We start from the raw sequence: 24,685 nt of genomic DNA on the forward strand, positions 1-24,685 counted from the left end.
CATCAAAGGTAATCAATGGTTAGAATTAGCATAATTGGTAATCAATGGTTAGAATTAGCATAAAATGTACTTATTCACAGATTTTTGTATAAGCACACCATAACCCAGTAAATATATTACGTGCAAAATATACAATATTAGATATTTTCAGTGAGCAGAAAGCAGAATACTGTAAAATCATCGCTTTTTGTTGGCATGAAATTTCATGTTGTTTTTTTTTACAAATGACTTTCATTGACACGTAAATTCAGATATTTCTTATTTTGACAAAAAATGAGGAATTTGTGTCTGTTTTTTTTTCCAATGTGTTCGTGTTAAATTCAAGGGTAGGTCAAACACATACAATATAAGAAAATGTATGTCCCATACATAATAACAGTATCATGTAAACATTGAACAAAATGCTTCAGATAACAGATCACTTTGAAAAACCAGTGATGACTTTGAAAATTTCACTTAAAGTGATGTCTTTGAAGATTTCGCACTGAGTGATGACTTTGAAAGTTACACTTTAAGTGATGACTTGGATGATTTCACTTCAAGTGATGATTTTTAAATTTTCACTGTAAGTGATGACTTTGAAAATTCCACTTTCAGTGATGACTTTGAACATTTCATGACTTTGAAGATTTCACTCTAAATGATGACTTTGAGCATTTTATGACTTTGAAGATTTCACTGTTATGATTTTGAAATTTTCACTCTAAGTGATGACTTTGAAAATTCCACTTTAAGTGATGACTTTGAAAATTCCACTTTAATTGATGACTGTGAAAATTCCACTTTCAGTGATGACTTTTAAAATTTCACTCCCAGTGATGACTTTGAAATTCTCGCTTTAAAATATGACTTCGAAAATTCCACTTTAAGTGGTTACTTTGAAAATTTCACATTCGACTTTTCTACTAAACACAACCAGGAACTTTTTAAACCTTGCCTTATAAAAATCACAGAACTTTTTACTGTTGGAGATTTTACAAATGACACTTTGTCTGAGTAAACAGGACTTAATGCATGTGCGTATAGCGTTGTTCCATATTAGCCTGTGCAGTTTGCACATGTTTATAAGAAACAACACTTTCCGCAAAAACTGGATTTGCCTTTAGATGAGACTTCTTTGAACGAAAAAAATCATCAAAGTGAAACGCGTTGTCCCTGGTTAGCCTGTACATACTGCTAATCCTAGCCTGTACATTCTGCTAATCCTAGCCTGTACATACTGCTAATCCTAGCCTGTACATTCTGCTATACCTAGCCTGTACATACTGCTAATCCTAGCCTGTACATACTGCTAATCCTAGCCTGTACATACTGCTAATCATAGCCTGTACATACTGCTATACCTAGCCTGTACATTCTGCTAATCCTAGCCTGTACATACTGCTATACCTAGCCTGTACATACTGCTAATCCTAGCCTGTACATACTGCTAATCATAGCCTGTACATACTGCTAATCCTAGCCTGTACATACTGCTTATCCTGGACACCACTTTACGCACATGGATTAAGCACCGTTTTCCAAGAGCGAGGCTGATATTAGAGACTGATGCTGGAATAAATAAAATCTCCCCACTTGCTTGTGCGGACCTCATTTTGAGATTAAAGCCAGCAGAGGAGGTTGGAAGGAATGTGGACCTCATATCGGCGATGTACGTCTCCATTTGTACCGCTTGCCCTTCATGAGTTGAATGTTGGAGCTGACTTTGTACGTAAGCAGGGCCGAGCTGTTAAGAAGTAGGGACACACCCGTCTCTGCAAACAGAGAATATAACACAATGATGACTTGCTCTATGAAAATGGGCTTAATGCATGTGCCTCATGAAATAACCCAGATAAGCCTTGCATTTTACACAGGCTTATGTGAGACTAAACTTTCTTCTTGTTGGTACTTTTTGTTATAGGAAGTCTCTTAAAAGAAAAGTCAGTCTATGCGGACAGCACAGGCTAATCTGGGATGGCAATTTATGCATATGCATTAAACCCTGTTTTACCAGGTTCAATTGAAACCAGATGACTTATAACCTGCATAAGAAGCTATACGAACAAACGCAGGCTCTACAGAATAACTCCCATTTGCCTCCAGATTCCCCCAGTGTCTCTGCGATGGACAAGACACCTTATTATTGAAAGGGGATTAAAGATGTACCACAAATATCAAACTATAGGCCAAGTCATTTATCTTTACCAACATGCTTCATATTTTATTTCAGACACACTCCCCCCGCAGTGGAAGCGTTCTTTACATCTCCCAATGAGACACCAAGTACTTGTTCTATCCAAGAAATGGACGTAAAGCACATTTATTAAGCCCCATTTTCACAGAGCTACATGGCATTAAATCCAATGTCTAAACGTCCAGTTTCTGTGAAATGTCAGTCCACGAGAGCAGAAACTGCATTCACGCATTCCTTGTTCGACCATTAGGATGGAGGCCTCGTTTTAAATAAGCCTGAAACATGGTAACTACATATATTTTGTGAATATGTTTTTGAAACCTAGATTTGCAAGTGCATTGTCAATCATTTGCAATCAATGATATAACAATCTGGATTGTAAGAATAACTTAGAATGATGATTCTATTTGACTGCACTGTCATGAGACTTGGTATATATATTTTTATGATCACTCGTGAAATAAATCGATATTCCACCGAATCCAACAAATATCCTCTGTGTAACCTATTCAAAAGTCACGACACTTACCAGAGCGGGGATAACATCTACGTATCTGCACTTACTGAATTACTTATGTTTTATCAAATGTTAAAAGTGTGTTTTCAAAATCACTGATACAGCTTTTCAAGACATAACATGAACCTTTTTCTGGGAAAACTGGTCTTAATGCATTTACTTAAATTGTTTTCACATATTCACTTGTGCAGTCCACACAGGCTAATTTAGGACAACATTTGTAAACGAAAAATACCCAATTTGCTCAACCTGTCGTCCCTGAGTAGCCTATGCAGACTACACAGGCTTAGACCATTTGCCTTCGGGGTACTAGTCTTTGAAATTCGAAAGATATGAGCCTCACTCTGGGAACACTGGGCGTAATGTTTTTGTGTAAAGTGTTGAACAAACAAGGCTAAAAATACGTCCCATAAAATTTAGGCTATACATAGGTCGGGTACAATCCAACTACTCACAGCGATCACCAACGGTTTAGCCTTAAACTCAGCTGTCCTCTCTGTATGGTTGTCTAATGGTTATCTAAAGTTTACAGGTAACATATTAACTTAAGTATAACAGGAATACGTCATGTTTAACAAGCACAGCAAATAACCAATGAATATTTTGTTTATATAACAATTTATTATCGTCAGCGTTGGGAAACCTTATCACTCACAAACTGCGAAACAATTGTACAATAGTGTGTACAAACAGTAAATGTATTATACATTACAATTCAATAAGAACATGTGTCGATATGAACTATTGATTTAAATACATTCTTACAGTCTTTATTGTACTCATACACGACTATTAATCAATTCTGATTGCAGCAAAATTTTAGACATCAGATAAAGTACGCGTGACTTGAGTAAACATTGAGTTGTCATTAGTGCGATTATATTGATATGAATGATTAGATATATATTTATGATATTTTACACTTGAAACATGTACAAACTGTACCAAAATTGTATGTAATAATGTAACCATCATTAACTAATTAACATATAAAATAAAATTTATTGAACCAACTCTGCGCGAATAATTGTGTTACCAAACTTCGCAACATTTTAAATTTATATCAGTGTTTCTGTAATAAAAATCCTAAATTTTGTTCTTTTTGCATCACACTTATGCTAACAGTAGGAACGCACTTCATTGCAGATGACCAGACTTTCGTATTTACACCTTTTTGTGTTCCATGTTTGTTGTTAGTGATCATTGAACAAACGTTGATTGCAGTTGTTCATAATTCTTTTCATCAACATCTCCCCTTCTTATCCTTATCGAAATCCTCCTTACCATCATCGGCATCAGCATCAGAACATCACCTTCATTATCAAGAGCAAAAACGAAAACACCACAGCGACCTTCATGTTCATTATTAACATCATCATCAACAACAATCCGTACTTCCTCGAACCACTGACCCCGGAGTAAAAGTCTAAAGCTTAGACTGTTCGGCAATCAGTGTTCATACAATCAGTGAAGTATTTTATACTTTATATAGCAATCTTCGTAGTATAACAAAAATAACGACAACAACAGAACTCTCCAAATTATGAAATCGTTTCGCGTTGCAACGCTTTTTAATTTTCAGGTTTTTAAATCGTCAAAAGATGAATATTATTGATATTTTAGAGCATGGTAAATGTTCAGTATTACTGTTTCCTCACAAGTATTATAACTACAACGAACATTTGCGAATCTGAAACAATATTTTGTAATTTTGTCAATTTTCCAAAACGTGAATAGGCCCCTTTAATATCACGTTTGAAGAATTAATGCAGTTACCAGACATGACTATATCTGATATGTTCATAACAAAGCGAATAGTAATTGACCGCTGATAAAAACATTGATAAAATGGTGATGAGAAAAATGCTGCTGATTATGCTCATGGTCATTATGACGATAATGAATGTTATGATATTACGATGCTGATTTTGATGACGATAATGATGTCGAATTATGATAACTACAATGAACATGCGTTTCGTTTCACAATAGAAATGGTTTACATCGACGAACTGTGGTGTTGACCAAAAAAGCAAACGCACTTTGGGTTTGAAATGTTATATTAAACGATTCTCATAATACACTTGTCATCAGGCATTCTATGATTTCAGCAAGTATAAAAAGGCATATTATGTGTTATTTTGGACAAAGTTATCTCTATAGAATCCATAGGAGGTTAAACAGTGAACACACATCTCGACATTTGCGTTTAGACACGCTCTCAATAAACTCGAGTGTGCAATAGCGAGCAAGTGGCCTTTAACGCTTTAAGTTTTATTATCCTACCCAACAGTTCGCATGACAGATAAGAAAGTTTGCCTACTGGATTTGAACCTTTCAACAAACTTGAGTTTTATCTCAGTTTGATAGTGGTAGTGCTCGGCAGTAATCGGACTAAGGACCAAAGTTCGATGGGCGTAATGTGTTCATATCATTGAAATAGCCTACTAGCATTAAGAGATACTGACCTCTATAAGTTACATCAAAGGTAAATAGATCTAAATTGTCTGTGTTAATAGAACTTATTCAGTAAAATGGCAACCTTTTCACAATCCACCATTGACAAGGGATCTGACATTCTCCAAGACTTCTTATGCTCGACCTGCGAAGAAAAGAAACTGGGTGAAATGGCTGATTTCTACTGTGAATCTTGTGTGACGTTTTTCTGTGGAGAATGTGTTTACGTGCACAACACGTTGTTTACAAAACATGCCACCTTTGGAAGAAGGGATATGAAGAAATGGCCGGTGGCCAAGAAGGTGGAAGATTTTCTTCTGAAATGTGATGTCCATAAAGAAAAAAGTCTGAAAATGTATTGTGATGAACACAGTGAGCTGTGCTGTACAAATTGTGCATTCCTTAACCACAGGTATACTATGTCTTTATTTTAATTATAGAAAAAACACTAACATTAAGAAAATAGTGTAGTGTTTTCAATCTTCTTTGCAAGAAGGTAACATTATTAGCCAAAACTATTTGTAAAAAATTAGTGTTTTTTTTTCATTTCAAGAAACCATTGATTTTTGCATGTACAGTAATTATAAATAGAAGCCTGCAGTTTTAAGCTTCCTAGTAAATCATTAATGGGGCTCTGATTTTACATCCAGTACAAAAAGTATATATATATACCATGTAATGCTGGACTCTTATCTCTGGGCTCTCATTCTGATGTTACCAAAGTACTTAAAGAAAGTATTTTAGTATTTAATATAGTTTACAGTGTTTTTAAATGTCTTTTCTTTCAGACTCTGCCAAAAGGTAACTCTTATTTCCGACAAAGTGAAAGGTCAGTCCACAGATCTTCAAAAACTGTCAGTTTCTATCAAAACTATTCTGGAAGAAATAAAAAAACTTCAAGACAACCAAGAGGCTAGCATTCAATATGTTCAAAGTTCATATGACAAGCAGTTACACACGATACAGAAAACTCGCCAAAATATCAATTCAGCCTTAGACACAATCGAACAGAAGACACTGAAGAAAATGAAAGATACTCTCACCAAACTACAAGCCTCTGCCAAAAGTGATGTTGACAAATGCATCAGGCTAAGGGATGAATTGAAACAACTTCGTGACGCCATACAGGATATCAGTGATAAAAGCAAACTGGAACTATCCTTTATAGCCATCAGGAAATGCGAGGATAAAATACAGCAGTCTGAAACCTATCTGAAGGAAAATTCTCTTCAGGCTAAAGTTTCCATATCATTCCAGCCTAACCATGAAATTGTACAGTACTTGTCCATACTATCTGGTCTTGGACGGATTGAACACAGTACCCAGACATTGTTGGGACATGAGGATCCAAACAAGGTGTTCACTGTGCAGGGAAAGTCTCACACAGTACATAATTTAAAAATATCAAGTGATTCAAATGAATGCAGTATATCAGCCATCTGTGTACTCCCAGACAGACAGGTGCTGGTTGCAGACAATGATAATAAGAAAATCAAGCTCCTTGACCAGCAGTACCAGGTGGTGAGTCACCGTAGAGTGACTGCCCGGCCATGGGATATGTGTGAGATCACACCCAGTGTGGTGGCTGTGACTCTTAATGGTCCAGATTCAAACACACATGAGGTCCAGTTCATCACAGTAAACAACAGGCAGCTGGTCATGGGAAAAAAGCTTCAGTTACAACATACATGTAGTGGTATTGCCTTCCACCAAGGAGACCTGTATATTACTTCTAATACTGCCCTGTACATGTACACACTCAGTGGGAAATTTGTCAGCAAGATGTATGAGGATACATCATGTTATGAGACAGGTAAGAATAGCAAAATTATACAATTTATATTTTAGGTTAAATACATATATATATAGAATATAGCATCATTGCATTATTCCCTCCACAGTTAAGAATGCAATGTCACGTTTAGTTCATTCAGTGTATGACATGTCTATAAATGAACATTAATGTGTTTTTAAATTACTGTTAACTTTAGTCAATAGTTTTTGGTGTATTTGAAATGTTCAACAATTGAGTATGGACTTGTGAAAAAAACAACTGTCTTTTATAATTGATCAATAAACTATATATAATATTTCAATTTCAGAAACAAAAGTACTTTAAAGTTACTTATATGTATGATTGTCATGTAAAATATCTCAATATATGTTTCAATAACATTATAATCCTGTGTATATGTATAGATAATCTGTAACTACTGCATGTAGTTACATCACCTGATACATTTTTCAGTGTAAGTATTTCCTTCTGTGTTGTTGTTGTAGACATCAATTCTTGAAGCACCAGTCACATGCAAACATCCCAAATATTGAGCGAAATCAAAGCACTGGAACAAAACTTTGTGCCAAACCTAGTTAATGATTATTATTGGATTTTAATGCAGACCTTAATCATTTGTTGCATAATTTATTGTATTTAACAATATACAATTAATACAGTTTTAACGAGATTTGTTATCAATTGCAATACATATTATTTAATTGCTTGATGCTACTCTGTATTGCAGTTAACAGGTGTGCTGTGAGTCCCACAGGGGACAAGTTGTACATCACTAACCACTCCAAGCACAAGCTTCTTACCCTTGCCAGGGATGGGTCAGTCCTGTTTACCTTTACTGACCCAGCACTGGCCAAATGGCCAATTGGTGTAAATGTGACACCTTCCGGGCAAGTGCTGGTATGTGGAGGCCAATACCCCAACGTCTATATCATACAGTTGGACAGTGAGGGAAGAAGGAAGATGGCCACTCTTGCTACGGAGAAGGATGGAATGGATAACCCATGGTCAGTCTGCTACAACAGACACACCGCTTGCATAATTGTCGGACCTTTTTTTAACAATAGTATCCAGGTGTTCAAAGCACAATAGTGTTTTTTAAGAAGCATCTTGTTTTATTATTCAGATTAGTTAAATTGGCCTTGAGAATATTCTGTTCTACAATTAGAGCATTGTGATATGATACCATAACAATGATAGTATTAATAAAGAGTATATGTGGACATTATAAGTGCTATGAATGTATTAAGTTAAATCTTTGAACATTATTTGTGTATTTCTATTTCACTTATCACGTTAAAATGATTTTAGTTCAGAGAATAATTTATTTTATTTACCTTACATCAAAATCGCACTCAATTTATGTATATTGGCTTTCATGTTTTTAACATACATTACACACGTAGAGAAGATTACTTGAAATTTGTTTAATCCTTGGTTTTTAAATATGATGAAAATTGTTGTTTCCTGCTTTGAAAACACCTTTCTTTTTTAATTTTAATGACCTTAACTCAGGATTGGATCAAAATTAATACCCAATGAAATGTTCAAATATTCTCTTCCAGTTCAATTAAATGAATAAATGTTAATTCAGTATAAGTTAATATGAAAATTATAGCGATGCAGCATTTTACCATTTTATTAACCCAAGTTTACATTTTACACTATCAAAATCAAGACATTTTGTGTTTGCCCCTTTATATTTTTCAAGGTGTTTATTTTTGCAAATGGTGTTCTTATATAAAACAATTAGAATTTTATCATATACTATACCCTGTTTCCTATTTAATACAACCATAAAATATTATTTTAAATTACACATGTGTAAGACAACATTTTAAACGTTTTCATTGGCTTAGTTTTCGTTTATTGACCAATCGCATTTTGTTATTTTGCTGAAATGACGTTGCAACGTCAAATGACGTCACGAAATGTAATCAACATTCGGGATTTATCATTATGTTTGCGTAAATATTTATTTAATTTGATCATTTAAAAGCATGTGATTCAAAAGATCCGACACTCGTTGTCATATTATACCATAATTTATTAAACTCATTCAGAAAATTTGCCAAAGGCTCGCTTACTAACAAAATTCCTGAACTCGTTTAATAAAATATGGTATAATATGACAACTCGTGCCCGATCTCATATATATATATTGCATTCTTTGAAATAGTATATATTATAGCATATAGTTTTTCCTCACTCTTCCCTACCCTGATATACATGCACTTACATTATAAAAATTCATATAATTGTTTTTTATAATTGATATTCAAACATTTTAAAGTAATGAGTTTCACATAAGCCAAAATTACAACAGTGCATTCATGTAAAATTAAGTAGCTGCAAGACATTTAAGAAATACCAATAGTAAGAACCAGTTTAATTGATCTTATTAAAAATAATATGCAATAAACATAAATTGATTACCATTAGTCTTTTGGCATGAATTCTCCGGTTTAAAATAGTAATGAAATACAATGCAATCAATTTTAATTAAGCATGATATATTCCAAGATAACAATTACATGCATGTACATGTAAATTAAAGATTGGCTCCCTAACAAGTCTAAAACACTGCAATCATCGTAGTTTCACAAAATATAACGACAACAACAGAACTCTCCAGATTATTTAATCGTTTCACGCTGCAACGCTTTATAATGTTCAGGTTTTTAAATCGTCAAAAGATGCATATAATGGCTATTTTAGAGCATGTTAAACGTTCAGTATTACTGTTTCCTCACAAATATCATAACTAAAACGAAAATTTTCGAATCCGAATCAACTTTTTTAGCTTTGTTAATTTACCACAACGTGAAAAGGTCTCTTTAAACCTGGACATGGAGTGCTGAAGGTGACAAAGCATAATCATGTAGTCATTATCTAGGCCGACTTTAAATCTGGGTCACATGTACAAAAACTCGATCACTAAGATAATTCATAAAATAGCCTTGATACCACTTTAGAGGCCATATTTTTTACTCATTCATGATGCTACCTGAAAATATTGCCATAACACACGTGTACAATGGTGTTGCTGCCTTTGTATATGAGCCTTGCTCTGGGAAAACGGGGCTTAATGCATGTGTATAAAAAGTCTTTCCAGATTAGACAGTCGAGTCAACACAGGTCAATCAGGGCGACGCTTTCTGTCTTAACTGGATTTTTCCTCTGGATTGCCAGTTTTTTTCATAAAGATACTCGGGTGTTAATTTTAATATATTGATATATAACCATTGCCATTGCAAATGGCAGAAAACGTCCATAATGCAAATATGTCCACACATTTTTCATATATTTTGTATTCACATGTTTCTTGTTGTATTTGGCTGTGTTATTTGACTCTTTATTCATAACACAAATATTATTAATTATTAAAATATATACCAATTAAGTGTGATCAAGTGTGGGGCCTTATACAAAGTAGGTGAAATCAAGTGTGGGGCGGTATACAAAGTTAGCATGATTAAGTGTGGGGCTTTATACAAAGTGAGTGTGATCAAGTGTAGGGCCTTATACAAAGTGAGTATCATAAAGTGTGGGGCATCACAATATCTTTGTACAATGCCCAATACAACACACTTACATTTTATAAGCCCCGCACTTAATCACACTCACTTTGTATAATAACCCACACTTAATCACACTTACTTCGTATAAGGATCCACACTTGATCACACTTACTTTGTATAATAAAGAGTTGGGCTTATACAAAGAAAGAGTAATTAAGAGTTACCCTTGTCTTTAAAACATTGATCACAATACTATGTGTTTAGGTTGATTTGTTTCAGATTTGTTAACTACACTCTTTGTATATTTACTTATAAGACTAATGTTGTATTTTATACTAATTTTTTCAAGATACCTCATTCCTTAAGACGATTGTGTATATGGAATGAAAAATTAGCAATCCAAATGATTGTTAGGAAGACATTTTTGTTAATATGAACCCTTTACAGAAGTGGGATCCAATCGCTGTTTACTTTTTATTTTTGCACAGATAATTGTGCAAGTGATATCAATCTTGATTGTTGGCATCTGTCTGTATAAAGATTAAACAGTATTTGTACAAATTATCATCCATGCATATCTTGGTATAGCATCAAATGCAATATGTACCAAAGTTTTTTCACATAATAAAATGTATTTATCTTTTCATAAAAAAACTGTTTAATTAATGACACATTTGTGTATTGCCGACATGGGAGAAAATGTGGGGGCACATGTTGAAACTACCCGTTCTGGAAAAACTTGGCTAACTGTATAAGTGTAAATTGTTGTCCAAGATTAGCCTGTGCCGTTGGAACAGGCTAATCAGGGACAACTCTTTTTCTCTGCACGCATTTGCGTTAAGAAGAAACTTCCTCAAAAAAGTCAATTAAAGTGAAATGTGTTGTTCCTGATCAGCCTGTGCGGACTGCACAGGCTAATCTAGGACAACACTTTTAACACATGCGTTAAGCACCGTTTTCACAGAACGCAGTTCATATGAGAGAGGGATGTCCAACCCTCCTGTCCCAAAAGTTAAGTCTCCCTCTTCTCTTACTTTCGCCAACTTCATAATGGAGATTTAACAAAGCAGAGACGGAGATTGGAATGATTGTGGACCTCATATCGGTGATATACGCCTCCATTTGTATCGCTTGCCCTTTATTAGTTGGATGTTAGAGGTAGCGTTGTACGTGAGCAGGGCCGGGCTGTGTAGAAGTAGGGACACACCAGTCTCTGCAAACAGACAATAAACAATAATTTGCTCTGGGAAATGGGGCTTAATGCATATACCTAAAGTTATGTCTCAGATAAGCCTGTGCAATTTACACAGGCTTATGTGGGACAAAATTTCCGCTTTGTGATACTATTCCTTATAGGAAGTCTCTTAAAGGAAAACTCAATCAAGTCGGAAAATGTTGTCCCTAGTTAGCCTGTGCGCACTGCATAATCTTATTTGGGATGACAATTTACGTACATGCATTAAGCCCTGTTTTCCAAGAACGCGGTTTAATTGAGAACAGACGACTTAAAGCCTGCAGGAAAAGCTGAACACACAGGTATAGGCTCCACAGAAATTCACCCATTCAATCTTTGCCTCCAGATAGTGTCTCGACAATGGAGAAGACAGCCAGATGAAAGGGTTTTAAAGATGTACCACACATATCAACATGCTTTATAATTTATTTCAAACACACTAATCCGCAGTGGGAGTGTTCTTTACATCTCCTCATAAGACGCTAAGTACTTGTTCTACCCTGAAAACGGACTTCAGTTTCAAAAAGCCTTATGCTTTGAATGCAATCGCACAAAAATAAATAGGTTTAAACTAGAAAGACATGAGATATGCAGTCTGTACAGGCTAATCTTGAACGACACTTAACGCTTTCATGAATATTTTGGTGTAAAGAACGTCTTTAGGCACACAATGTAGCCCCTTATAAGAAGTTGCGAACTTCAAAATTAATTCAGGACGACACTTAAAGAACCTTCATTAAGACCCCCTTTCCATGAATGCCACCCAATTATCTATCTGATGTTATTGTATATTTCACGGTTATTATAAGTACTGTTTTATGGAAATAGTGACAGATAAAATATGCAGACAACAAACAGTTAGAATCTTTATATTATATAAAACAAGAAATATCTTTAAAAAAGATATACCGCGTTGATTGTGGTCGATGTTTAGGAACGATCAAAAGTTATCTCTATGAGATAAAAAGTAGCGGATGCCTTTTTTCTGCCCAGTTCTTAGCTACATCACAAGCAAATCAATTACGGGCTGTTGTGCCAGATTTCGTGGCTTATTTTGCTTTATGTGATATTATTACTCAGATATCTATATTTACAGAATAGAAAAACACAAGAAACATGAAAATAATGAGTGCATATAGGTCAGCCGGCAATACTCGAATCTTATTTAATTGCATAATTATAGTATAGAGAATTATTGTGCTCATGCTTAATAAACTGGTCTAAATGGATAAATATTTCTAATTAATTTTATCAAAATTGGTCCTTATCATGCAAATGTTGAAAACATATTAAAAATCGATGATTGACATACCACAATAATATCGTCGAATATCTTTATTTAGTATCTTTCTGATCAAAACAGACTTCAAGTGCACAAAGTTTACGAGACGTCGTTTATATAAAGATTTCTGCAACTGACCGCAAACTGACCTTGATACCTTGCGGATTGGAATGCGATGCATTAAAGTTAGGTTACGATTCTGCTGCTGAAACGACGGCTTGTTTACGCGAACTGTACACGACCAAGGCAACAGCTGTGCCTAAAATATTGATATATCGACAAAGCGACTAAACGAACTATTTACTCCATCAGACAAAAATAGCATAGATTCCAATTTTTTCCTTTAATGAAAAGATCGCAACCCCTTCTGCGAACTCCGGTGATGAACTGTATATAAACTCTGACTTTCACACAATGGCCGCGAATTGACCCGAAACCTCGCGGGTTGAAATGCAATGCAAGTAAGTACTAAATATGAGAATATAGCCTTCAGTATGAACGCTTTTGCGCTGGTAATTCTCTGAAAATAAAAGGTGAACGCACAAACTGTATTTATGTCGAAAATTGATTGTAAAACTGTTCTATCTATTGAGCCTTTTCATTAGAGATAAAATTGTTTCATGCAGTAAAACAGTGTTACAAAGACGCGGATATGTTTCCAATGTTCTGGTGTTATACTCAAATCAGCCAATGGAATAAATGAAGTGTATTCATTCGTACCTAGCCGCGGGAAATTTTATTTGAATATTATTGGACACTTACAAAGGTCAAGTCAGGGTGAAAAGCTGGCTTAATACAGCTTACGCCGAAAAACACTTCTCTATAGACTTAGCGCTCCGCGCCCTTTTGATATAGATCAATGACCATGAGTTATGTTAATTTTAAACGTAAATTGCTTGAAATCCATGTACTTGTTATGAGAATAGAATACAGTTAATAAAAATAATGATAAAATACTTTTAACGCTTATGGGTTAAAATAACTTTTTATATTGGTGATATCCACAATAGTTAAAGAAATAATTGCAAACACGTCATGGTTTAAATTACATAGTTTTATCATACGTCTGCAATTTCGTTAACAGGTAATACGTATATATCCTTTTGTAAAAAGATCATTGTCATTCTTTGTATTTGAAAATCTGCCAACACCGTTTGTATCGCGATCGGGTTTAAATTGACACAATACGTAAAAATAAGCCATTTGGTTTTATGCGACATTTAAATCCAATGCGGAAATGAACGCATTTGACACGTCATTTTAAAAATGTTTATTATGTCCCCCACAGTAAGGTTTAACAACGTATTAAGTTACATATATATAATTATGTTCCAATAGTTTATTGTTCAGCTCCTCGCGTCGCGGAAGAACCATCAAGTCACTTATAATAAAATCCGCGTTGACACTTATGGAACGCATGATTAAAATGACGATATCGGAAATCACTTGATAGTAAGTGATAGATATGTAATTGTACATGCAAGAAATGTCCTGTTGACAATACCAGGGGGGTGGGGGGTGGGGAGCATGCGTAGAGGGGAGTTGACTGTGTTAAAGTGTGGTTAGTTGGGCTCGATTGTTCATTGATGGCTCGTGTAGTACGTAAATGTACCGCGGGATACGTTTTAGTATATTTATACCCCGTGTACGGTAAATATACTAAAACGTACCTGGGAATTCTAACGCTAAATTGGTCGTTGTCGGCTTTCTAAAATTATGGTCATATTGGTGTCAATATTTTGTAAAATGATCAATATATTATCAAAAATCATTTTACAAAAGAAATGTTGAGGCAGGTCTTTTCGAAGTGAATTATGTTTCGTATTCTGTAGCGCGTTTTACGATATTCGATTTTTGGGCGAGAATAAAACTCAGGGACAGTCTAATTTGAACGGGTACGTGTTGGTATTTTTTTCGTACCCGGGGTACATTTTTGTATACTTAAGACAACCCGGGGTGTATTTAAGTAGTACCCAAGCCGACAATGACCGATCGAGCTTTAGTTGGAACTCACTTCCAAAATGGCGACGTTTTGATGAATTTACGGTAAGGAGTAATTTGTATTTTCACTCAGTAAGCCACTTAATAATTATATATCCTTAAAATGAATACGCCCTTTCAGGTCTACAGTTTTTTGTTTAAAAATGTAGACGTCAGAATAAAAAAGCTATCAAAGGAAAACCGTCCAAAAGTTTGTTGTTTGCTAACGTGACCTTCGAGTTATTTATTGTATCTGCGCACGTGTACTGTAAAATATAACAAACATCACGATTATTTTATTTTCCCGACGCGGTTTTATCTCTAAAAATTAATTTATCACCGAAATATAAAAGGCTTAACCTCCCTTTTAATTTAATAAAAAAATCTTTTTTTAAGTTGTGTCGCAGGTTACTCAAAAAGGCTATTAGTGCGTTACGCTCGATTGCTCATTGTCGGCTCGGGTACAACTTAAATGTACCCCGGACACGGACCATATAGTGAAACGTACCTGGGATTCTAACGCTAAATTTGTCGTTGTCGTCCTAAAAAAATAACTTTGTTAATATGTATGTCAGTATTCTGTAAAATGGCCTTAATATTATCGAAACACCTAATCAAACAAGCATGTTGATGTCGGGTTTGTTCAAAGAGAATATTGTTTTGTATTCATTCACGCGTTTTACAACATCGGACTTTTGGCGATAATAAAACTCTGGTTCAGTCTTAATTTGTCGGGTACATGTTAGTATATTTTCCGTACCCTGGGTACATTTAAGTATACTTAAGAGTGCACGGGGTACATTTAAGTTGTACCCGAGCCGACAATGACCAATCGAGCGTTTGTTACTCATCAGACATATTAATCAGTGAATGAACCGGCGCACCTTTATATTATGGTCATCTTATTTAATAATTAATAAAAATCAAGCTGATATTGTATTTAAATGGCATCCTGCTAGAGTCAATGAGGGTGGGGGGGGGGGGTCAATAGACCAGTGTTCCCTGCTCTCTTTAAACCCAACCATGCCCATTGTAATGCCATCTATATTATTGTAGATTGCGTTTTATTTGAAATTTCAATAAATGAAATGATAACAGTTAAACTAGTTTTAATAAATATAGAAACAATGCTGTATTGAATATTTTGCCACAGGGATAATATGGTCGCGGACGCTTAAGTATCCTAGCTGGATCACTGCATTAGACAACATTTCATTACATTGTTTTGACGGTGATTCCCCCCTTCTTTTGTTAGTTACTTGCATAATTGTTCTGCGGAACCGACTTGTCCCGGAAATTACTAGATTAACTGACCATCAGTTAGGTGAGAATTTAAATCAAAGCGCTGAACGCACTGAAGTTGTTCGCTATTGCAAAATCTTAGCTTTTTATATCGCAAGTTTGAAATGAACACAAGCCATACACATTGATAAAGAGTGTGTCTTAAAGCACAGGTCGAGATGTGTGCGCACTGTTTAATCCTCATATTTATGTTATATAGATAACTTAGACAAAATAACAACAATATGTCTCTTTTTTCGCAATTGGTTGCTGCACGGGCAACCATCTTTAGAAAAGGCTAGTTGCCCTGCTTTTTAGCCCAACTGTAACCAACTTTTGAAACTGAGTTTCCTGGGCTTAAATCTAATGGCCCCAGGTAAACAGGCAACCACTTAACCTGTAAGTTATTCATGATGTAAGATCTGACAGTGTATAGAACTCATTCAATTTGCAAGTCTGAAAAAATTAAAGGGTCCTTTTCACGTTTACGTAAATTGACAAAATTAAACGATTTAATAATTCGGAGAGTTCTGCTGTTGTCGTTATATTTTTTCATTATTCGACGATTGCTTATATACAGTATAAAATACATCTCTAATTGTATGGCCGAACGGTCTAAACGATAGACTTTTATTCCAGGGGTCAGTGGTTCGAGCCCAGTTGAGGGTAACTTTTTTTTTCTTTTTATTCTTGTTTTTTAATGGAGCTTTTAAGATCAAATGCTTGGATTTAGCAATATTAAGCATTAAATGACAAACTATGAAAAGGTTCCTTTAAGATGTTTACTTAAAAATGCCACAAGGCAAACATTTAGAACTCATTGGCTGTTTATTTGATTTAAAAGTGTTTTTGTTCATTTGCCTTGTCTAGAAACCTTCAATAGAGAAGTTTAATGTCCCATTGGGAAAAATATATACTTTTTTTCCATTTGGAATGGGTCCCCCTACCCTAATTTCTTCAGCAGAAAAAGTTCTCATATTTTAAGTAACAGTGACCTTGACCCGACTGGCACATTGATGCAATTCCACGCTGGGTCTGCTTGTTGTAAGCAATCAAAAAGTCATAATTTGTGCCCAATCAGCATGTATCGTGATCTGAACATTGTTTGATTGAAATCTCAGAAGAATCTCAAAAATGTTTCCGGGTAAAAAGCATACTTTGGCTGTCTTGTTTTCAATTAAATACAAATACATGTCACGTATATAGCGCAAAAATTGTAATAAAAATGTTCTATTGCGCTTCACAAACACTGCACATTGGTTATCCGTGAAAAAGATTGAACAAATGAGTTTTAAGTCTTGATCTAAAACAGCCCTCATTGTCAATGATTTTTAAGTGGCTTGGTAGATTGTTCCACCACTTCGGGCCAACAACAGCTAAAGATCTATCCGCCATCTTAGTTCGCCTCCTGGGAATAACAAGATTACAGTCACTTTGTGATCGAAGTCTATACCGACTGTTTGCTGGGACAAACATTTTATGCAAGTAACCTGGAGCATAACCATGGACAACACGAAAGACCATAACCAGAACTTTGTACATGATTCTAGCTTTTACTGGTAGCCAGTTAAGTTGTTTCAGGGTTCAGTACTTGGTTGATAAAATAACGCATTCAGGACCACTCTTGCGGCATGATTTTGAGTCCGCTGAAACTTTTGAATTTGGTAAGCTGGTAGATCGGTGAATAAACCATTGCAAAAGTCAATATGGGAGTGTACAAGACCATGCACTAACACCTCCGCATGAATGCCAAATATCAAGTTTCTCTCTTCAATATTGAAAAAATTATGGCCAATGTTAAAGTTTTCGGACGGACAGACGCTTTATATTTGACATTTGACCTTGAAGGATGACCTTGACCTTTCACCACTCAAAATGTTAAGCTCTATGAGATACACATGCATGCCAAAAATAAAGTTGCTATCTTGAATAGTGAAAAAGTTATTGCCAATGTTAAAGTTTTTGGAAGGACAGACATACGCCATATATTTACCATTTGACCTTGAAAGATGACCTTGACCTTTCACCACTCAAAATGTGCTGCTCCGTGAGATGCACATGCATGCCAAATATCAAGTTGCTATCTTCAATATTGAAAAAGTAATGGCCAATGTTAAAGTTTTCGGACGGACAGACGCCATAAATTTGACATTTGACCTTGAAAAATGACCTTGACCTTGACCTTTTACCACTCAAAATGTGCAGATCTATAAGATACACATGCATGCCAAATATCAAGTTGCTATCTTTAATAGTGAAAAATTTATGGCCAATGTTAAAGTTTTTTTCGGACGGACGGACAGACTGACTGACATACTGACACACTGACATACTGACGGACAGTTCAACTGCTATATGCCACCCTATCGTGGGCATAAAAAATAATGAATTTGTTATTGTAATTGTTGGATTTATTCGTGTGAAATTCATGGATAGGTGCATACAATTTACAAAATAATAACAGTAATACGTGAATATTGAACACAATGCTTCTGATAAGAGATAACTTTGAACATATCTCTTCAAGTGACGACTTCGAAAATTCTCATAATAATTTTTTACAAAGTACACCCAGGAATTCTGTACACACAAGAGATTGCCTTATAGAAATCACATTGCTTTTCACTGATGAAGATTTACAAATTACCCTTTCTCTTGGAAAACAGGGATTTATATATAATATGGGACAACACTTCCCCATACACTGGATTTGCGTTTAGAAAAGACTTCGTTTAAACAAAAAAGTCCATACAAGTCGAAATTGCTGTTCCTGATCAGCCTTTGTGGACTTCACAGGTTTATCTGGAACAAAACTTTGAGCACATACATAAAGCCTCGTTTTCCCAGAGCCAGGCTCATATGAGATACGGATGTTGACAAACCTTCCTTTCCAAAAAGTAAAATCTCTCCCTATTCTTGTGCCAACTTCCTATGGAGATTAAACAAAGCAGAGAAAGAATTTAGAATGATTGTGGACCTCATATAGGTGATGTACGTCTCAATTTGTATCGCTTGCCTTTCATGAGCTGGATGTTGACAGTAGCGTTGTACGTGGCCAGGGCCGGGCTGTCAAGAAGTAGGGACACACCAGTCTCTGCAAACAGAGAGTACAAAATAATTAAGAATCAATCTGGGAAAATGGGGAATAATGTGTGTCAAGTATCGTCCAAAATTATCCGGTGAAGTCTGCGGGGCTTATTGATTGTGCATAAATTGTATTCCCTTGTTAGCCTGTGCCATGCACACAGGCTAAACCAGGACGAAATTTTCTGCTTAAAATGGACTTTTGCGTACAAGTGCGTTTCATTCAACAAAAAATACAGTGGATAAGCTGAAAGTGTTTTCCCTTCCTAATCAGGGCCTACAAAACTTTCTTTGAAGAAGCACAGTATTGGCCGTTTCCTCATCTGAAGTAATCAATTTTTCCCCTAATTTGACCAAAATGACCTCAAGACTGGAAAAATTCCCCACCAAAAATAATATCTAAACTTCGTATGAAAGTGAAAATTGTTTACTTATCGAGCCTTCTATTTTTTTCTGTGTCTATTTTCACGCGTTTCATTTGCTTTTATTTTCACAGCTTGCTTTAATTTTACGACACACATGTTTCATACATGTTTCATACAGACGCTTTACGACCAAAGTCACAGAAGTAAATACAAAAACCAACAAAAATGTTTGTGGCTACCCATTTTAATTTAGTTCTTGTATCAACTCCATTATCCAAATGAAATTAATATTTCTTAATTTCCCCGAATAAGAAAAACACGCACTGTTTTTCCCCTAAAAAAAGGCTGAGGCCCCTTCCCCAAAAAGGGTGTTTTAGCCCTGACTGATAAGCACATTTATTAAGCCCCATTTTTGCAGAGTGAACCTCATAAATGTTATAATTTACTACCTGTCATAAAATCAAACTTCTTACCATCCAGTTTCTGTGAAATAGAAGTCCACGAGAGCAGAAATTGCATTCTGTCGTCCCTTGTTAGACCATTTGGATTGAGGCCTCTTTTTAAACAAGCCTGAAACATTTGGAATATATGGCATTCTTTGATTACTAGATTTGCAAATGCGTTGTCAATCATTTGTTATCACTTGTATAACAATCTGGAATGTAAGAACAACTTAAAAAGATGATTCTACTTGACCACAAAGTCATGAGACTAGGTTTTCCTTTTTAATAATCTAATTCAATTAAAATAATTGCGTTAATCACAAGTAAGGCCTGCAGGAAAGAAGATATCTGCACACAAAACAGTTTTTTTTTCACCATTTTGAGAATATGATTCAGAAATATGGCGACGTTTTGACTTAAATTTGGAAATTAATGTTGTTGATTTTATGCTAACAAAAACTAGAAAATTGATAATAAAAGTGATGTCAATATTATATTTTCTAAGGTTCAACTTATAGAGCTGGATTTGGAGATAAATGCTATGTTTAGACTAATTATAAAAATGTTCTTTTTTGGAAACCTTTAATTGGAAATTTGTAGGTCCCTTTCAAAATATACAAATAATGTGTCTTAAAGCACAGGTCGAGATGTGTGTGCACTGTTTATCCTCATATTTATGTTATAGAGATAACTTAGACAAAATAACAACAAAATGTCTCTCCTTTTCGCAATTGGTTGCTGCACTGGCAACCATCTTGAGGATTTTGGTTGCCTTGCTGAAGAATAACAAGCCTAGAATCATGTACATATTGTGTTATGTGTATCTAATACTTAATATATTTTCTTTAAATTATTAAGCACCAATTTTGCCGAAATGACTGACGTTTAATGCATCATGTTTTGTTGTGAGCCGGAATTGACTCATTTGCTATGCCTTATTGATCCACAGTCGCCAAATTGTATACTATGTTTAATTGGATTGAGTTGTTTAATCTTTAAAAAAGCTAGTTCCCCTGCTTTTTAGCCCAGCTGTAACAAACTTTTGAAAATGAGTTCCCTAGGCTTAAATCTACTGGCCCCAGGCTAACGGGCAAACACAAAACCGTGTAAGGTATTCAGGATGTAAGATCTGACAGTGTATTGAACGCATTCAATTTTCAAGTCTGAAGCCATTAAAGGGACGTTTCTCGTTTTGGTAAATTGACAAAATAAAACAATTTAATATTTTGGAAAATTCTGTTGTTGTCGTTGTATTTGTTCATGCTACGCGGATTGCTTATATAAAGTATAAAATACATCTCTCATTGTATGAACACGGATCGGACAGTGGTCTAAACGATATACTTTTATTCCAGGGGTCAGTGGTTCGAGCCCAGTTGAGGGTAACTATTTTGTTTCTCTAACTTTATTATTGTTTTTTAATGAAGCGTTTAAGATCCAATGTTTACATTTATCAATATTAAGCATTTAATGACAAACTGTGAAAAGGTCAATTTTAAATGTTTACCAAAAATGTCACAAGGTAAAAATTTAGAGCTCATTGGTTGTTTACTTGATTTATAAATGATCTTGTTGATTTGCATTGTTAGCGAGGTTACTTTGAAGTTATCACTTTTATCTTTTTTCAAATCATTAATAGAAAAGATAATTTAAGCTTCATTTCGGGAAAACTGGGCTTAATGCATATGCATTTTTTTTCATTCCAGTACCAGATACTCTCTACAAAAGAAAAACACCATAAAATAAGAAAGTTTCGTCCTAGATTAACGTGTGTGCATTGAACAGCAAAATCAGTGTGCACAGTCTAATATATGACACCACTTATTTGACATACACTAATCCCCGTTTTCCCTGAAAGCAGCCAATATGTACAGATTTCAATGACAAACTGACAAATGTTGTCGCACAAGCTGTTACAAACTATTGATTTCAAACACATTCACTATCTGCAGTGTAACAGTGTTGAAGTATAAACAGGCAGATGCGGTGGTTATCGTTCTTAGCGTCGTTAAGAGCATACCGACTTGCAACACATATTACTTACCTAAATTGTCCGCAAGCGAACAACTAAAAATGTAACAACAAAAATGAAAAAATCTTTCATTAGGAGACTCTTTCTTAAGCCCGATATGATCGCAGTTTAGGCCTCATGATAGATTTTTGCAATACTATTTGTAGCTAGCGCAATATATAAAGATATAAATCAGGAGTAAAGGACTTGCTTGTTTTTGATAGCGAACAAGTAGTAAAAAAAACACCACTATAATACCGTGCGACAGGTTTATAGCAAATCCATCTTTCAAATGGCTTTCTCCACTACCCTGATACTTTCATCTGTGCACCAACAGCGTCCTGTGTCGCGGTCTCCCAATGTGTTGCAGGCGTTTGTGGAAAAGCTCTGCTATTTGAAAATAATGAAACAGTAAATATGCAACTTTTAATAAGTGCTTTACATAGAACAATGACGGTATGGCTCAAAATCAATATAAAGGTCTACATAATTTCTGATTTCAATTAACTGAGGATTGTAAAACATACATGTTTGAAAAAGCAGATATAGACAGAATGACGTATATATAATAGTCAGAACTATTTGCTCTGTTTCTGTATGTGTCTAACATTTGATAAATACATAATAAATGCTCTTTAGTATACTGGTTCTGTCAAAGACATATCTAATATAATCATAGTTGGATAGCAAACTATTTGTCAGGGACTCCACACTTCATTTCTAAAAAGGTAATGTGTTTTTTTAAAATATAATGCTGTACACAAATGGATACTAGAAGCATTTTAAAGAAAAAAAACACACTAGATGCACGTAGGAAAAACGTAGTATAACTAATAACAAATGCCAGACTCTTAAAGCCCTTTGAGGTAGTGTTGCCTTAAAGACACCTAATGTGCTGCACTATGTAACTGTTCGTAGTCGGGGCACACACATGCATAACATTAGTAAATTTGATAAAATGTGCATGAAAAACATCGTAAATCCATTCAAGCAATAGTTAGATTTTTTTTAACTGAATTAAGTACATGTTTTTTTTACAATCTGACAATGTACATGAATGTCAATAGCAGAACATTTTACTTAAGCTGGCGACCAAACAATTTAACAAAATTCGTATCTTTTTCAAATGTCGATTACGTATATGTTGACCCAGTGGGAATGTTTTATCAGGAAAGTTTTCAACAAGATAAATTCTCTGAGCTTAAGAGTACATCGTTATTACAACTTAATACCAAAATCGGGTGAAGAACACTCAATATACAATTTTGGTTAGCGTCTTATCAAGAAAACCCACCGCACACGATGCTACTTTATAGATAAAAGCTGGCAATTAATCAGACACGGACTTTATTTCAATGCTGTGTCATCTCGGTTAAGCTGTGATAGATCACGTACGCCTACATGATAATACAGGACATGTTTTTAGTGGTTTAACTTGTTTGCTCTGTCTTATGTATTTAGAAACAGGACCAGGAGTATTATGCCTGCGCTGTATACCTAGGCATTCAAAAGATGTGTGTGATAGTTTGTAATAGATGACTTTATCATACTTCAATTTAAAAATAAAATTCATGAAAATGAGGTCTTTAAGTTTAAATATATTATACTAAGATGCACAGTCTGACAATAGGTGTATCAATATAATATCTGTATAGTATTATGAAAGTTAATAAGTAATTACTTTTTAATAAGTCGACAAAAAAGTCCCATACAATCTATATAAACAATTAACACAATCTAAAGATAATTATCTCCCACTGAAATTTCAAAAGAAGTGCAACCAAGTGTTCTCCTATTTTAAGCGTGATATGATATCGTTTTTTAACATTTAAATTTTAGTAATGTTTTAACTTTTATATATCATTCCAATTTAATTTTATCTTAAGCATGGATGATATCTAGAGGAAAAGGAAAACAATATTTTGCCAGATGAACAATCGAGTTTTATAGTGTGTATGCATACAGAAGAAAAATGTTAAAATAATCTACTTTCTGTGCATTTTTTCAAATTGTTTGATAGAAATGTTTCCAATATTATCAAATGCCTGAAATGTGTTCTTAATTTTTGAATTTCATTTGAAAAGCTTTTGCCATTTCAATTAATTACGAAATTATCTGTTGGAGCCTTTAACGATCTTTTGGAAACTGGAAGGTCCACTATAAGAGTAGATATAATGTTGGATGGCACTTTGGTAAACTTTGAGATCATAACTGTTATTTCCACATATTTGTGTTTTCTTGAAATAATACAATTGTGGTGTAGTCTTGTGTTGTGGGGAAAGCTCAAGAACACAAAGAAAACCCCAGAACCAGACTTAATCACTGCCAGGTGTGAAGAATGTTTACAAATCTCCAACACTAACCGGTCACCTAAAATCAACAAGTTATTGTCAGTCACGGTCAAATCATGTATCGCAACCGTGATTGCAATTGTTGCGTAGATACGGTAGGGTTCGTGTAGATAACGTATTGATAACGTGTTGGCCCGTGCTTTTCATGTGCTATCTATGTATCTGCCGTGTTGGTCCGAGACCGTAAGCGT

The 24,685-nt window shown here is 34.8% G+C and overlaps 1 protein-coding gene across 12 annotated transcripts in view; it reads left to right on the forward strand.

Moving 5' to 3' along the window:
* Positions 1 to 24,685, forward strand: part of LOC127847287 (uncharacterized) — a 382,744-nt gene that overhangs the window by 137,740 nt on the left and 220,319 nt on the right. Inside the window, exons 2-3 of one of the 12 annotated variants that reach the window (XM_052379114.1) lie at positions 5,453 to 5,562; positions 5,939 to 6,205. The exons of 6 other annotated variants lie outside the window; for them this stretch is intronic. In XM_052379114.1, the coding sequence (XP_052235074.1) occupies positions 5,453 to 5,562; positions 5,939 to 6,205 (377 nt within the window). Of the gene's footprint in view, positions 1 to 5,068; positions 5,296 to 5,452; positions 5,563 to 5,938; positions 6,206 to 6,773; positions 6,964 to 7,672; positions 8,625 to 24,685 lie in introns of those variants that run through there. 5 more of the 12 variants (XM_052379108.1, XM_052379103.1, XM_052379109.1 and 2 more) reach the window with 5 other exon arrangements.

Source organism: Dreissena polymorpha, chromosome 10, assembly GCF_020536995.1.
Source record: "Dreissena polymorpha isolate Duluth1 chromosome 10, UMN_Dpol_1.0, whole genome shotgun sequence".
NCBI classification, from domain to species: Eukaryota; Metazoa; Mollusca; class Bivalvia; order Myida; family Dreissenidae; genus Dreissena; species Dreissena polymorpha.